Source organism: Pelophylax lessonae, assembly GCF_965119305.1.
Source record: "Pelophylax lessonae genome assembly, chromosome: 5".
NCBI classification, from domain to species: domain Eukaryota; kingdom Metazoa; phylum Chordata; class Amphibia; order Anura; family Ranidae; genus Pelophylax; species Pelophylax lessonae.
The window spans coordinates 232,984,542-233,001,382 of record NC_138772.1 but is presented as its reverse complement, the minus strand read 5'-3'; the positions used below and the strand labels follow the sequence as shown (position 1 = coordinate 233,001,382).

At 40.1% G+C, this 16,841-nt stretch overlaps 1 protein-coding gene across 1 annotated transcript in view; it reads right to left on the bottom strand.

The window, feature by feature from the left end:
• Positions 1-2,969: 2,969 nt before the first annotated feature.
• Positions 2,970-16,841, bottom strand: part of CLPTM1L (CLPTM1 like) — a 102,681-nt gene continuing 88,809 nt past the window's right edge. The window contains exons 14-18 of the mRNA XM_082259714.1: positions 14,722-14,756; positions 10,511-10,566; positions 10,322-10,366; positions 5,823-5,938; positions 2,970-3,339 (exon numbers count right to left, since the gene is read on the bottom strand). Of these exons, the coding sequence (XP_082115840.1) occupies positions 3,255-3,339; positions 5,823-5,938; positions 10,322-10,366; positions 10,511-10,566; positions 14,722-14,756 (337 nt within the window). The 3' untranslated portion in view covers positions 2,970-3,254. The remainder of the gene's footprint in view (positions 3,340-5,822; positions 5,939-10,321; positions 10,367-10,510; positions 10,567-14,721; positions 14,757-16,841) is intronic.

The window sequence follows — 16,841 nt, the reverse complement described above, 5'->3', positions numbered from 1 at the left end:
ACTTCCCTTTATTTCCCAAGCTCAAAAACGCATACACGAGTCCTCTTGGAAAACTTCCCTAAATACGCCACTAAGGTTTAACCCTGCTTTATCGGAACAGTTCTCTGTTTCAAATCCTCAGCGTTGGTCTGTTAAATACCTACATCAATTTTATGTGGGGCAGGAGTTGAAATAGCTTCCACAATTTAAAGATGAATTAAGTTTTTCAGACACTCACCTATTTTATCACTACCAAATACGCCATGCCGTTAGGAAGCAATTTGGTTCCCTAGTCAATCCTACCTAAGTATCTCCCCTTGAGATGCTTTTATGCACTTCAGGCCCCGACAGATTGATATCCGAATACTACCTATTGCTCTGTACAGAGTCCCATTCTAGATATTCTCAGGCCCAGCTGAAATGGATCTCGTCAGGACTCCCTTTTGCCGAGTCAGATTGGTCAGAATTTGAGCACACCTATAGCAAGACCGTTCTATCCTCTAGAGATAAAATGATCAATTTAAAGCAATTTCATCATACCTATTTTACTCCAGTAAGGCTGCACAGACTGGGCCTCTGACAATCGGCGATTTGCTTTAGAAGATGTGGAGTGGATACCCATTTTCTTCACTGTGTGGAACTGCCCATTAGTCTCTGCCTTCTGGTCGGAAGTGAACTAATTTCTTTCCACTAACCTTGGTCAACCCAATATTTTATACCCTAAGAACTGTTAGGAAATTATAGGGATATACACCGTTGCGTATCAAACTTTGTACTAAAAAGGTTTTCCTAACATCCTGGAAAGGCACCTCACACTTTCCACTAGAGACTTGGAAAGCTATAATTAATGGTAACCTTCCACTGTATAAGTCGACTTTTGAGCTTGAAGTGGAGCTCCAGGCTCATTCAGAGAAGACCTTTGATGATGCCCTGTGGGGGGGGGGGGGGGGGGGGAGGCGCATCAACGCAATTCTGGTTTCCTGACTAAGTACGTCACTTCCGCCATCTGTGGAACGCAGGTCGACTCACGGCGAACACGGAAGAGCCCTGCACTGTGATTATCGTTACTGTCTACTACACTGTATGTCTAATTTTAAGATTGCGTTTTAATAAATGTGGAAATACTACACTATGAAAGCGCTTTCCTTTTTTTGAGCCTGGTGGAGAATGGATAAAGCATAGTGATAGTTGCTCCTAAAGTGCATGTCAGAGGCATACAAACATCAAGAACATCTGTAATACCCCCTCATTAGATACAAGCGAGTTTGACCCCAGACTAAAAAGCTGAGGGTCCATTTTCTCTGGTATGTGGGGTCACAAGAGGGATGCATGCCACACTTAGTTCACAGTGTTTGGTTTGAAGCACTTCAGCAGTTAATTTTTGAATTACTGAGCACAGAGCACTTTCAATGTGAAGATGAAGGATTATGGAATAAAACACATTTAAATTGGGACACTCATTGGACTATTTTGTTTCAACATGTTTAACATTGGAGTTATATTTTATATATTTTTGCAAGGTGCACTGTATGTGCTGTGGTAATATTTGGAATATAATTACACTGCTACTTTCCTAAATGACTCCTGTGTACTATTAGTTGTTACCGGCTGCACCAACTTTACATTATTGTCTATATCAGTTTGTGTATCCTTGACTGTAGGGCACACTAGGCTGGAGTTTACTTAATAGGTTTTTCTTTTGAGATGTCATATGGGCTCCTTAAACCTTGATGTAATGGTTGTTTTTTTTTCTCAGTATTTCTTGTATTGCCAAATCTCAAAAAAAAAAAAAAAAAAAAAAAAACGAAAACTTCATATTCTCAAAATGATAAATTATACGAAACACAATACAAACACATTTATGAGGCTAGAACTTGTGTGCGTCATAAGCTTTTTAATAGCCAACAACAGCATTTTAAATAAAAAAAAAAAGATGTACATGTATTTACAAGATAGGAACATTTTTTTTTCAAGTTTAAGTTTAGTTTGAGTAAAACAGCATCAAAATGGTATTTTTAGACTTTACATAAAAACACCACATGTAAGCGTGTGTTCGTTCGCACATAGGAATTCATTTTGTTATTGCAAAAAAATAAATAAATTTAGATCACAGAATTAGGGAAAGTATGTTTTTGCAAAGTGAATTTAGCATTGTGTTATTCAGTAACTGATTTGTAAAATTGCTTTTTCCTATAATTTACATTAGATGGGAAAATATTTGTCCTTGTATTGGAACCTAAAGTTACCAATATAAATGAAATATGTAGAATTCAAAACATTGCCTCATCTTGTAGTATACTGTTGAACCGGTCAGGCATTTTATGTACAGATAAAAATATAAAAATGCTTTATTTGCAATGAGATCATGGGTACTGACAATATGGGCACTATTTAATTACAAGGAAGTGCATTCTGTATAAAAGGACCAAATGTGTGCCATGCCAGACAAAACATGCTTGGAGCATGCTCAGAAACAAAAAAAAAAAATGTTTTTTTAGTTTGATGCAAAGTACCTATATCAAGTCATTACTTTAAGTTCTTGCATCACTGATTTTTTTTTTTCCTCTCTGTTTTCCATCATAAACGTTCAACTATAAATTCAGATAGAAGAATGGTGGCGGCTTAGCATGCTACCTTATTTCAGTTGTATGGAATGCAATTTGACTTCTCATATATATTCGGTCACAGCTTCTGCATATCAAAGTTTGCATTTGCGGAATGCAATGAAGTCCCTGCATAAGGCCCCATTCACACTTATGCGACGCAATTTTACCGTGATTTCGCGGCGCGATTTTGAAAGCAATGGCAAGGCTATATGCCTCAAAATGCATTAAAATCTTGGCAAAGTAGTGCAGGAACTACTTTGAAGTCGGTGCGACTTCAAAACGCACTGATATGAATGGGGCTCATTGAAAATAATGGAAAATGACTTGTCATGCGATTTTGCAGTCCAAAATCGCGGGACAAGTCGCACTAGTGCCCTTAACGGCACGTCTTGCTAACAAATATAAGAAGTCCGAAATTTGTTCTCTAGTAAAAACAAAATATACATTTACAGTATTGTGGTATTATCTGCATTGTTTACACAAGAATGATGCTGGAGATAAAACCAAGCAAAAAGGGAACACATTTCAGGATTTTGGCAAGGTAGACTGTACATAGTTTGGAATAGTTCACCGTAGCATTAAAAATACTCATTGTTCATTTTCCTGGTTCCTTATTTGCACACTGTATGATTCAAATAAGAAATTTCACAGAGACCATATGAATGACATCTAGTTTATATGAGGCTTTCGTCTTGGTTTCTCTTCATAGGATTCACCATATTCATTCACTCTAGTCTTATCCACAGGATAAAGCCTAATGACAAGAAAATAAATTGTAAAATTCAACTAGAAAGAAAAGAGAATTTCAATCATTACTTTCCGAAATCAATATAAAAGTACTGAAAAACAGCTGCTTTGCTATACTATGCAGAATACTTGCTGTACATATGATGGATAGCCAGGAATGATAAAACAAGACCAGAACACAAAAAATATAGATAATTCTAATGCAAAAAGTGTAGTTTGTTACTGGACAAACCACAATTAAGAGATACAAAAAAAGGCAAAGTGTACATTTTGTAAAAGAAAAGAAAAAATGGCATTACAGTCTTAGTCCATAGGGTTCAATATTGAGTTGGCCCACCCTTTGCAGCTATAACAGCTTCAACTTCTGGGAAGGTTGTCCACAAGGTTTAAGAGTGTGTCTATGGGAATGTTTGATCATTCTTCCAGAAGTGTATTAATGAGGTCAAGCACTGGTGTTGGACGAGAAGGCCTGGCTCACAGTCTCTGCTGTAATTCAGCCCAAAGGTGTTCTATCGGGTTGAGGTCAGGACTCTGTGCAGGCCAGTCAAGTTCCTCCACCCCAAACTCGCTCATCCATGTCCTTATGGATCTTGTTTGTGCACTGGTCCAAATCATTTGGTGGAGGGGGGCGGGGTTGACCTAGTGGGGCAGCCCCCATGGGTGTGTATATGCAAATGCCTTTGTTCTTTTTGAATAAGTCTTATGCCTAGCTACTCCTGCTGAGCGGAAGTCAATACCCAATAGTGATGACTTAGAGGCGGCGGCAACTGTCGGAGGACGCAAGAGAAAAAGAAATTCCCTAAAAATATTAGTGAAAAATCTAAAATCATATTATATTATAATATATATATATTATATATACACACACACACACAAGCATGTATCCAGTGAAAGTCTGTGCACAAATCTAAAATTCAACAAAATGAAAAAAAAAAAAAAGAAGAATTCACCAAAAACTTTTGAACAAGAGTCAAAAAAATGTAACAAGCATCTATCCAGTGAAAGTCCATGCACAGTGCTCCTATGACAAATAATCCGTGCCAATCCGCGACTCTCATGCAATATATTGTGTTCCACACCCCAATGTGAATCAACTTACCAGACGGTATGGACCCCTTGGCAATACTGCATGTGGGCCTATAATGCTTGATCTGGGTAAGGGTTGGTGCTTCCTGTAATCCCCTGATGGTTGCCACTCAGGATATGGAAGACAGAGAAATCCGATAGTGTAATACATTCAAGTTTATTTACGAGTAAAAGAAATAGCACTTACAAAAGTCAGATGTATATTCGCATTTTTCATATCACTTTCAAATAGGCAGATGCCGTGGAGGCTCGTGTCCTGTGTGAGAACGCTGCGGCGTGCGTACTTCCATTTGCGTTCTGTGATCGTGCCCACTGGTGCCCATTTCTGGTCTTTAGTGCTGTAATTTCTGGTCCGGGTGGAACGCAAACGGAAGTACGCACGCCACAGCGTTCTCACACAGGACACGGACACGAGCCTCCACGGAATCTGCCTATTTGAAAGTGATATGAAAAATGGGAATATACATCTGACTTTTGTAAGTGCTATTTCTTTTTACTCGTAAATAAATTTGAATGCATTACACTATTGGATTTCTCTGTCTTCCATATCCTGAGTGGCGACCATCAGGGGATTACAGGAAGCACCAACCCTTACCAGATCAAGCATTATAGACCCACATGCAGTATTGCCAAGGGGTCCATACCGTCTAGTAAGTGGATTCACATTGGGGTGTGGAACACAATAAATTGCATGAGAGTCACGGATTGGCACGGATTATTTGTCATAGGAGCACTGTGCACGGACTTTAACTGGATATATGCTTGTTACATTTTTTTTGACTAATTAATTTGGCTGTTCAAATATTTTAGGTGAATTCTTCTTTTTTTCGTTTTGTTGAATTTTAGATTTGTGCATGGACTGTCACTGGAGACAAAAAAATAGCATTTTTTAACCTTCTAGAGGTTAAAATTTGCAGTGTGCATGGAGTCTTAAGTTGATTCTAGCAGTATTCGTTAACTTGCAACAAACCCCTGAAAACTGAAAAAAGTAACCGTTAGGGCCCTTTTACACGGTCCGCATCCGCCGACGGACTCTGTTCTGGTGGATGGCAGCTCTGTCTCCGCTCTGTGTGTGGAGATGGAGCTGTCCGATCCCTGCTGTCCTCTATGGGGGAATCGGATGAGAACAGACCACCTATCCGTTCTCATCTGGTCCCATCCGATCCGCTAGACGGATGGAAAATAGGGTTTCCATCCATCCGGATTTCACGGATAGGATCGGAAGTGGATAGCAGCAGGTGTCAGCGGAGAGGTCACCACTGACATCCACTGCCCCATAGAGATGCATGGGGCATCCGATCAGGTCCGCCTGAAAAACTGACAGGCGGATCTGATCAAATCGTTTGTGTGAAAGAACCCTTAGTGTAAAATAAAGATAGAGACATATAAGCAATGGATACTTACCATCTTTGGTACAAATAAATTAGAAATACCACATCATCTCTAAAACATGCAAGTCTGTGAGATGTTGGCATGGTAATAATAAAGGCAAATATATCATCGATAAATGTATTGAATGCCTATTGAAAATAAAAAACAAAATGAATTTAGACAATGCAGTAATTTCAATTCAGCAGCATCTTAAACCACGTACTAAACCATAGATGCTTACAGGCCACGTTCACGTTTTGAAAAAAAAAAAATAAAAAAAATACCACTATGGTCCCCAGTAGGGTGCAAACCACTGTAAAACTCTAGCTTCATTTAAAAACCAAACCTGTAGGCCTTTTGTAGCACCTTCACAGTCTGTCTGGAAAACTTCCACTTACCAGGGAACCCATGTCCTGTCTAATATCAACGACACAAAATACATAGAGCTACAGTATCTCACAAAAGTGAGTACACCCCTTACATTTTTGTAAATATTTTAGAGTGAGTGTACAGCTTGTATAACAGTGTAAATTTGCTGTCCCCTCAAAATAGCTCAACACACAGCCATTAATGTCTAAACTGCTGGCAACAAAAGTGAGAACATTCCTAAATAAAAATGTCCAAATTGGGCCCAATTTGTAATTTTCTCTCCCTGGGGTCATGTGACTCGTTAGTGTTATAAGGTCTCAGGGGTGAATGGGGAGCAGGTGTGTTAAATTTGGTGTCATCACTCTCACCCTCTCATACTGGTCACTGGAAGTTCAACATGGCACCTCATGGCAAAGAGCTCTGAGGATCTGAAAAAAATAATTATTTCTCTACATAAAGATGGCCTAGGCTATAAGATTGCCAAGACCCTGAAAATGAGCTGTAGCATGGTGGCCAAGACATACAGCAGAATAACAGGACAGGTTCCAGTCAGAACAGGCCTCGCCATGGTCAACCAAAGAAGTTGAGTGCACGTGCTCAGCGTCATATCCAGAGGTTGTCTTTGGCAAATAGCTGTATAAGTGCTGCCAGCATTGCTGCAGAGGTTGAAGGGGTGGGGGGGGGGGGGGTCAGTCTGTCAGTGCTCAGACCATACGCCGCACACTGCATCAAATTGGGTCTGCATGGCTGTCATCCCAGCCTCTTCTAAAGATGATGCAAAAGAAAGCCAGCAAACACTTTGCTGAAAACAAGCAGACTAAGGACATGGATCACTGGAACCATGTCCTGTGGTCTGATAAGACCAAGATACAGTGCCTTGCGAAAGTATTCGGCCCCCTTGAACTTTGCGACCTTTTGCCACATTTCAGGCTTCAAACATAAAGATATAAAACAAATTTTTTGTGAAGAATCAACAACAAGTGGGACACAATCATTAAGTGGAACGATTTCGTTCAGATGGTGTCAAGCGTGTCTGGTGGCAACCAGGTGAGGAGTACAAAGACAAGCGTGTCTTGCCTACAGTCAAGCATGGTGGGGGGAATGTCATGGTCTGGGGCTGCATGAGTACTGCTGGCACTGGGGAGCTACAGTTCACTGAGGGAACCATGAATGCCAACATGTACTGCGACATACTAGAAGCAGAGCACGTTCCCCTCCCTTCAGAGATTGGGTCACAGGGCAGTATTCCAACATAACGAAACCAAACACACCTCCAAGATGACTACTGCCTTGCTAAAGAAACTGAGGGCAAAGGTGATGGACTGGCCAAGCATGTCTTCAGACCTAAACCCTATTGAGCATCTCTGGGGCATCCTCAGATGGAAGGTGGAGGAGCGCAAGGTCTCCAACATCCACCAGCTCTGTGATGTCGTCATGGAGGAGTGGAAGAGGACTCCAGTGGCAACCTCTGAAGCTCTGGTGAACTCCATGCCCAAGAGGGTTAAGGCAGTGCTGGAAAATAATGCTGGCCACACAAAATATTGACACTTTGGGCCCAATTTGGATATTTACACCTTGGGGTGTACTCACTTTTGTTGCAAGCGGTTTAGACATTAATAGCTGTGTGTTGAGTTATTTTCAGGGGAAAGCAAATTTACATTTAGGCTCCTTTCACACGGCCGCTCCGCTGCTTTCCGTGTGTCCGAAAATCATCCTATTTTTTTGCGGATGATTTGCGGACATTAATGTAAGTGAATGGCACTGCGGATGTCAGCGGAATACCATCCGCTGACATCCGATTTTCCTCCTTTCAGTTCTGTTCCGTTTTTACGAACGGAACAGAACCCCATTTTTCCATCCGTGTAAAAAACGGAAAGGAAGGAAAATCGGATGTCAGCGGTGTCATCCGCTGACATCCGCAATGCCATATACTTACATTATTATTATTACATTTTTATTTATGGACTCTCTTCAGATTTGGTAGTAATTTCTTTTGCATTTGCGCGCTATTCTTTTTTAATATATAGGTCTTTTGGTTCATAGCTGCAGCAGCTTTGGAAATACATGGGTATGCTCCCCCAAATTTTTTGCCTGTTTATTATGTATTCGGTCTGACCAGACTATCGAGGTTGAGCAGCCCTCCCCACCCCCCACACACACCTGTACTCAATCAGTGTCCACCATCAAGTGGATATAGGAGGAGTCCCCTGTAGTGCATTTGCACATCTCTCCCAGCAAGGAGTATTATCTCCAAGGGTTAGAAAGGCTGGATTCATCTCTTTTTCATGGATAGTGTAGGACCCACTGATAATGGGGTACTTTGACGCAGTAGTGGGCTTGAGCACGATATGGCCATATGGTGGGACCAAACCCCCATTTTTATTTATGGACTCTCTTCAGATTTGGTAGTAATTTCTTTTGCATTTGCGCGCTATTCTTTTTTAATATATATATTTACATTATGTCCGCATATCATCCGCAAACGGATGGGATGATATGCGGGCACACGGAGCGGATGACAGAAATGTCATCCGCTCCGTGGAAAAAAAAAGTCCCGCAGCGGACCTTTCACACGGAGCGGCAGTGTGAAAGGAGCCTTATACAAGCCTTACACTCACTACTTTACATTGTAGCAAAGTGTAATTTCTTCAGTGTTGTCACATGAAAAGATTTTTACAAAAATATGAGGGGTGTACTCACTTTTGTGAGATACTGTACATCGGTTCAGAACCAGACATGAGCACTCTTCCTTATCTGAAATCAGCTCTGTCAATGCAGCAGAAGCAGGTCTTTCGCATTGCACAAGTTTCAGATACGGGGGGGGTGGCAGGTTGGGGTATGGAGAGTTTTTCAGACAGGCTGTGGGGTTCCTACAAGAGGCCTACAGATAAAGCCTTTTTACCGAAGCTTCCATTTTAAAAGCAGAACAATGTTTTGTAACCTATTGTGGACCCTAGACTGCATGATGACCTTAGTCTTTAAAAGTGTATTTCTACTTTAAATACAGTTCTATGATCTATACCTAGTTTCACAACAAACTAATTCCATCAGCATTACCCAGGTAACTATAATACCTAAAAAAAGGTCAGCAGTGTTGGCTTACATATTTTTATAGAGCATGAGAGCAAAACATTAAAGTCTAACTCCCGGTTTACTTCCATTTTAAAAGGTTCATTTGGGACAAGCTGACCCAAATGAACGGTTTCCTTGATTATAGAGTCACTAAACCCACATCATAAAGAAACAAAAGCTTTATTACATGGTGTTCATACTCCATCACTATGAGATTCATTTTCTGTATTCTGCAAAAAAACCTGGCTGATTCTGCTGTTCTCTATCTTCACCTTCTGTCCATGTCCCAAATTCAATACGGATTTTGCAGCTGTAATGGCAACTCTGCATATGCTCAGTTTTCAGTGAGTTTCTACGCTGAGCATTTCCTCACCATCACATCTGAGCAGCCCATAGGACTATAGAGTGGGCATATACACAGTGGTAAATGACATCCCACTCCCTTCCTTCTCTTATATGCCCACTAACCAGCTAAACTCAATGGGGTAGGATATTACTTCTAGAATAATGGAGGCTTCACCTTCCTCCTTTTCTAAGCCACAGGCTGGAGTGCAACACACATTTTGAACAAGTAACCAGCAGCAGAGGACTAGAAGCTCATCCTGCTTATATTTCCCTGCAGACAGGCTGGGAAAGATCTGGGTCATATGACAGCTGTTTATCAATTAGGAAAAAGGTACTTCAATGTTTTTTTGTATTTGTTATTAAAATAATTCCAGTGCCATCATTTACATACAGAAATAGAAAGGACAATGTAAATTAAACAGGGTGCGTTTAGTATTACTTTAATAGATGCTCCAACCCTACTTTCAGCACTGTATGAAATGTATGTAGCATCAGTTACATACAGTAAACAGTGTTGTGTTCTTGCAGCGAAACAAAGAATCTCGTATGCTACTGGAACAAAATATATACAGTTTACACATTTCCTTGAATATCTGATATTTTTTTCATTTTAGAAAGTTGCCATTTTAAACTTCTACCGGTTTCAATTTAGTATTAAATGCGTTTCAACTAAGCACATTAAATGTAAATACAAAAATAAAATAAGCTAGTATTGTATAAAAAAAAGCTTGCAAGGGAAAACCTACTTTATATGTGAATGCCTTCCAAGGTAAATGAGCCACGGATTTCATCTGCAGAAATAGTAATGATCCATGATTGCAAAGCATAGAGGCAAAATCTTATGACTATCTACAGTATATATATATATATATATACACACACACACACACACACACACACACACGCGTAGAAACATAAAAAAAAAAAAAAATTACCTTATAATTAACAAATAACTGAGGCAGCATAAATAGGAACCCAAAAGCATAAACACCTGTAAAAAGACACATTTTAATTAGAAATAAGAATTCAAAAGTCTGCCACTGAAAACACGTATCAAATACAAGTGTTTGTACAAGTCATAATAAATAAAATAACTACATTTGTTGTTGAGAAAAAAACATGCAAAGGTAAAAAGTTACTCGCCGCTACTCCTCGCCCCCCCCCCCCACACACAGTAGTGTCACTTGGCTCCTCCTCACGCGTATCGTCTGCGATCACATGACTTCATCAAGGGGTGAGGAGTAGCGGCGAGTACCTTTACCAGTGCACACTGGATGTTTTTACTGAATGCTTTTGCTGAATTGATGTTTGTGAGTGTCATTTTAATTAATAAAGTGGCTGAATATTGCAATCTACTACATTATAAGATATTCCTGTTTGTAATGTTGAACTTCTACACCCAGAACCCCTAGAAGGAACAGTTGTATGATAGTGAAGTGTTGTTAAAAGGATACAGCTGAGGTTTAAAGAGGTGAAGATTGTGGATTGGGTGTGGGCGGGTGCTTTGTCCGATTCACCCAGTGTAGGGGGAAAAGCGGTTGCATACAAGCTCATTATGCCTTTGTCCTGCAGGTTTTTTTTTTTTTTTTTTTATTTTTTTTACTGAGTATACAACCGTTTTAAGCATGTAATGAGTGGTGGATGGGGCTAGAAAGAATGTTCATTGCCTGCTTTAACACTGTCTATAGAACGTGGGTATATGTATGTGTATTGTTGTGATGCTTCGGGGTATTGCTCTTCGTGGATTGTATAAACCTGTATGTTGTTTGGCGTTTTTTAATTAAATTATTTTTGGATTTAAAAAAAAAAAAAAAAAAAGCGGTTTGTAAAGGCAATTTTATTATTTATTTATTTTTTTTTAAACAAACATGTCATACTTACCTGCTCTGTGCAGACTGTGGCTCTGCCCTGACCACCACTCCCTCCTAACTGGCTGTGATTAACAGCAGTGGGAGCCCATGGCTCTCGTTGCTGTGTCTTAGCAAATGAGGTGGGACAGACCCAGGAGAGCCTTTGCCTTTGTGCACATCGCTGGATCGGGATCGGACTCAGTTGAGTATAAGGGGGGGGGGGGGGCTAAACACTGAAGGTTTTTTACCTTCATGCATAGAATGACGGTAAAAAAGCTTCAGCCTGTACAACCACTTAAAATTTTGTGTAGGTCATGTGTGCGCCATGTGCCACCGCATATCAAACCTGTAAGAAGATGATTGTATAAGCATGCACATTTTGTTTAAAACCGATACGAGTGCACTAAGCAGATACCCTAGAACACGTTTTATCAAAGCATAACAAAACATTTATTATTGACCGATTTTATTCTGAGATCAGTCAGCCAGAGGCACCTGCAGTTTTCATAGCTCAATGATCATCTCATGTACCTCCAGTCCTATACAACCACATTTAAAATGATTAATGATGTCTGTTGTTCAGGCTTTAGTTTGTGCAACCAGATCTTGGCAAAGTGTGACACATGAATAATTAAATAAAATAGGATGCTAATAATCAGCGTAAAATTATTTTCTTGGAGTCCATTGAGGGACACTGGAAGTCTCAACTTCGGGCTACACAGCCAGCTACAGGAGGATTGGACACTGATAAACTGGTGTGCATTATGAGGATCTTCCAAACACCGAAATTAGGGACTCTATTCCAGAGCTGGCTTCCTAAGTCAGGGACAACTTGGTCCTTGGCATCAAGTCAATCTGTCAAGAAAACCAGACAAACTTGTCCCAAGATCACAGAATGTTGTATTTCAGATGTCTTGCATGACACTGGGCAAAGGGGACTGCATCTAAAAAGGCTACTATAAGGATCAGAACTGTCATGAATAATAGATAGTAATATCTTTGGACTGGAGAGTTTAAATCTGATACCAGAGAGTCTGAAGTCTCTTCTGTGAAACCAACACTCTGGCCTGAGATATGTCCAGGACTAAACCCAGATACTCCAAGTGATAAGTTGGTCCCAGTGACTGAAGGTTCCAAATCCACCTGAACCACTGTAACGTCTGGACAGTGAAAGACAGGCAGTATGACAGAGCCCTAACTGACTGTTCCCTCAACAGGAAGTAATTTAAGTATCACCTCAATGAGGATGCCATTAGAGTGTGGCATGGCTAGCATTGGATCCAGCACCAAATACTTGAGGTACAGACAAAAGACCAAAGGGGAGGCCCACAAACTGGTAGTGCAGGGGCCACACAGCAAAGCATAGTAATCACTCTTGCCCTGGAAAACTGGAAACATGTAGGCAAGTAACTTTGATGTCCACAGAAGCTAGAAGATGGCAGATCTGGAGGATTTCATACAGAATTGATGGACCCGAATGAAGAGACATTCAAAACCTTGATGCCTAAGATGAGTTAAATGCCTCCTTTGGGTTTAGGAAAAGCAAACCGAATGGAGCAGAAACCCTGAAACTGTTCTGCCACAGGAACTGAGGCTAAAATATCTTGATCCAGAAAACCTGGGGCTCGATGAAGATCTGCCACTTTATGTGGAGACCCAGGTAGGTTGGATGTGAAAAAAGGGGAGGTCTGATAAGCAAGCTGTTCAAAAGTATGTGCAAAGGTCAACAAAGCTCCCCTCGCTTTGGAAAGTCGAGATGCATCTCTAAACAGCTAAAGGGCTGGTTCACACCACAAAAATGCACTCCAGATCCGTTCTAGATGTGTATCTGCATGCACGTTTTAACAAGTTTTTGAAGCGTTTCTGTATGCATTCCAGATGCTGCTTCTCTTTTTACTTTAACTGTACCAGGGTCTGGTGTGTTTTTGATTCTTTCCAGTGCATTCTTGTGCGTTTCTGTTACCGTGTTCCAGTACAGTCTAGTGCAAGAGAAAAATGCAGCAGGTTCTTTTTCTGGAACTGGAATACCCTGGAACTGACCATGGTTCACACCAGTAACATGGTGTGAACAATGCTAACATCTAACAGTCCCCTTTCACCAGACTGACGTCCAAAGGTTTCCCTGTGCTCGTTCATCTTGAGTCTGGGCACTCTAATAACAGGAGGTGGGTTACTAACTAGATCACCAGGTGGAACCAGAAAAAAAGGGCTCCTTATCACTCTAATGAACCCTCTACTGCAACGGTAAGCACCGTACATAGCGGATCAACAGTGGCAATTGACCACGTCTACACAAAATCCTCACAAAAAGAACACAAGGCCAATAAGCGCCTAGGGGAGGATCAGGATGTTTAGAAGTTCCATAAAGAAATAGTTGAAAAATGGATGTAAAAGGTAAAACCTTTGTGGCCTTAGGAGTTTTAAATGAACCAAGGCTGGAACAGCACTGGTAGAAGAAACAGACTAATCTTGTAGTTTCAGAGTGGTGAGCACTACCTCAATAAGAGCCAAACTGTTCTCTGTAAATCTTGGAGTGGTAGAAGAAGGCTGTGACTCCTCAAGGGTAAGCTTATTAGTCAAGGACTGGAGTGCTTTAGAATCGGAGTCTCTGCAGCCAATGGCTCAGGTAAATCGGATATAAAATTTTCCGGGTAGCATGTATGAGCAATGAGGGATATGAATCACTCGATCTTACTTTCATAGCGAAACCATTTGAAACCATAAATAAGTCCACCCAGCAATCTATGAAAATGTGGTAGCTCCTGGTGCTCAATGAGTCTTCAGAAACCGCTAACCCCAAGACAATGCCAGCAGGTCTGGACCTGGAAGATGCGTCACAGATAATATACCAAAATGGAGTTTGAAAAGAGCCCCACACAAAATCCAGTGCCCAAAAATCACTTCCAGGCTATCTCCACAATGTCCAGACAAGGAGGGTCTGGCTGTGGTACTCCAAAAACTAGAATCCTGATTGAAGAAAAAAAAAATAAAAGTAAAAAAGTTTAAGATGGCAAAGCTAAAAAAATGTCTATTCCCTAGGACAAACGCAAAAACTGAGGCATGCTGTAGTATAAAGGGTTATCCATGTCTGAGCTATAGTTTTTTTTTTTTTTTTTTGCCAGAGTCCAAGCCTCCTGTAAGTGTCAGTAGAACGCAAATGTTAAAGACTTCCTGTGTGGACTTAACAGTGAGTACAAAAATCCTAAAATCTTATTTTATCTAACATTTTCTTATTCCAGTGACCTTTAATGGACAAACAAACTTTTTAACATATGAAGCAAGTAAAATGAACCTACCATTGACAAAGCTGTTAATCAACCAAGAATACCAGCTGTAACAGGAAAAAAAAAAAAAAAAAAACAAGAAAACCTGTTTAATACATTAATAAAGAAATATGACCAGCGCTACGGACTAGATGTTTGGGAGAGAAATATATTAGATAGAGGTGTAAGCTGCCCCAATCAGACCTTGGGTGTAAGGTGCAAGTGTTATAAAAGAAGTGTGAAGATTGGTGGTGGCGCTACCTCTGAAATAAAAAATGCCCCTTGTGAAGTGTAAGGGGAAGTATACTGGTAAACAATAACCCACAAATGGTGCAATATCTAAAAATAATAATAAATGGATAACAAAGATATATTCAAATCAAACAATAAATGCGAAGAAAATATATATATATATATATAAACCGATGTCGTGACAAAAGACCCACAACCGAAGATATGTGAGTGATTTCCAAATGAATGTGCCACGTGATCTATATCAGCGTGAGTGAAAAAAATAAATAAAATAAAATAAAAAAAAGTGGATAAGTGAAATTCCACGAGTGGCCACTAGGTGGCGCAAATAGCTTGGTACAACCTGTATGTTGATGTATGGAGATGTTCCTTTTCGAGATGAACGAGCAGTCAGAGAAGTCAGCGGCGGGTGCCCTGAGTGCTCACATGAAAGGAAAAATACCCCATGGTGAATAATAGTAACATACAGTTGTAAATAAGCGGCGTAGTAGACTCACTCGTACAGTAGATCAGGATCAGAATAGTCGTGTTCGCCGGGAGGCTTCCGCGTTCCACGGCCGACAACCGGAAGTGACGTTTGACGTCGGAGACTCCGCCCTACGCGTTCTGATCCTGATCTACTGTACGAGTGAGTCTACTACGCCGCTTATTTACAACTGTATGTTACTATTATTCACCATGGGGTATTTTTCCTTTCATGTGAGCACTCAGGGCACCCGCCGCTGACTTCTCTGACTGCTCGTTCATCTCGAAAAGGAACATCTCCATACATCAACATACAGGTTGTACCAAGCTATTTGCGCCACCTAGTGGCCACTCGTGGAATTTCACTTATCCACTTTTTTTTATTTTATTTTATTTATTTTTTTCACTCACGCTGATATAGATCACGTGGCACATTCATTTGGAAATCACTCACATATCTTTGGTTGTGGGTCTTTTGTCACGACATCGGTTTATATATATATATATATATTTTTTCTTCGCATTTATTGTTTGATTTGAATATATCTTTGTTATCCATTTATTATTATTTTTAGATATTGCACCATTTGTGGGTTATTGTTTACCAGTATACTTCCCCTTACACTTCACAAGGGGCATTTTTTATTTCAGAGGTAGCGCCACCACCAATCTTCACACTTCTTTTATAACACTGTTTAATACATTAACAACACGAAATTCTCCAAGACTGCATCCCAATTTTAAACTGTGATATACAGTAAAGCAGGTGTAGAAAACCAAGAGAAAAATTACCTATATGTCAATTACCAATACACACAAAGTGACAAAGCATTAACTTTTTATTGGTTTTAACGATTTATTGTGAAATATGGGAAATTTATATTTTTGTGTATATTATTAATAATTCTCAAATAAATGTAAGTTTGTGGGACTCTTTAGGATCTGTATATATAGGTTTTCCTGTAGTTTGCAATCCGATTTCTTACATAAATGTCCATTTTTTTCACACATTCACCTGTTGCAGAAATAAAAATGTACTAGATATCATAGGAAGAAAGAACAGAAAAAGTGTGTGGGGCTACCTGTCCACCTATTTTTAAGTCTCCTCCATCTGATTTAGATCCCATGTAAATAAAGGAGTTAATTTATTAGGTAGTAAGGGTTTACCATGGCCATACCACTTTTTCCAACCTTGAGATATGTACTACCTTTTCTGTTCTTTCTAAACTGCTTAAGTCTGCTGAGGTTAGAAACATGTCTATAGTCAGAACAAAAGATGAGTTTGCATTTGTTCTGAACTTGGTTCAGGCCCAAACTCAGTTTCTGCTTTATGTCAGCCTTGACTTTTGCTTGTTCTTAGAAAAGTAGTGTCTGGCCAGGCAGGAAACTGCACTGGGGTCTGACAAATTTGGTATTTTGTTCTGCTTCAGCTTTAA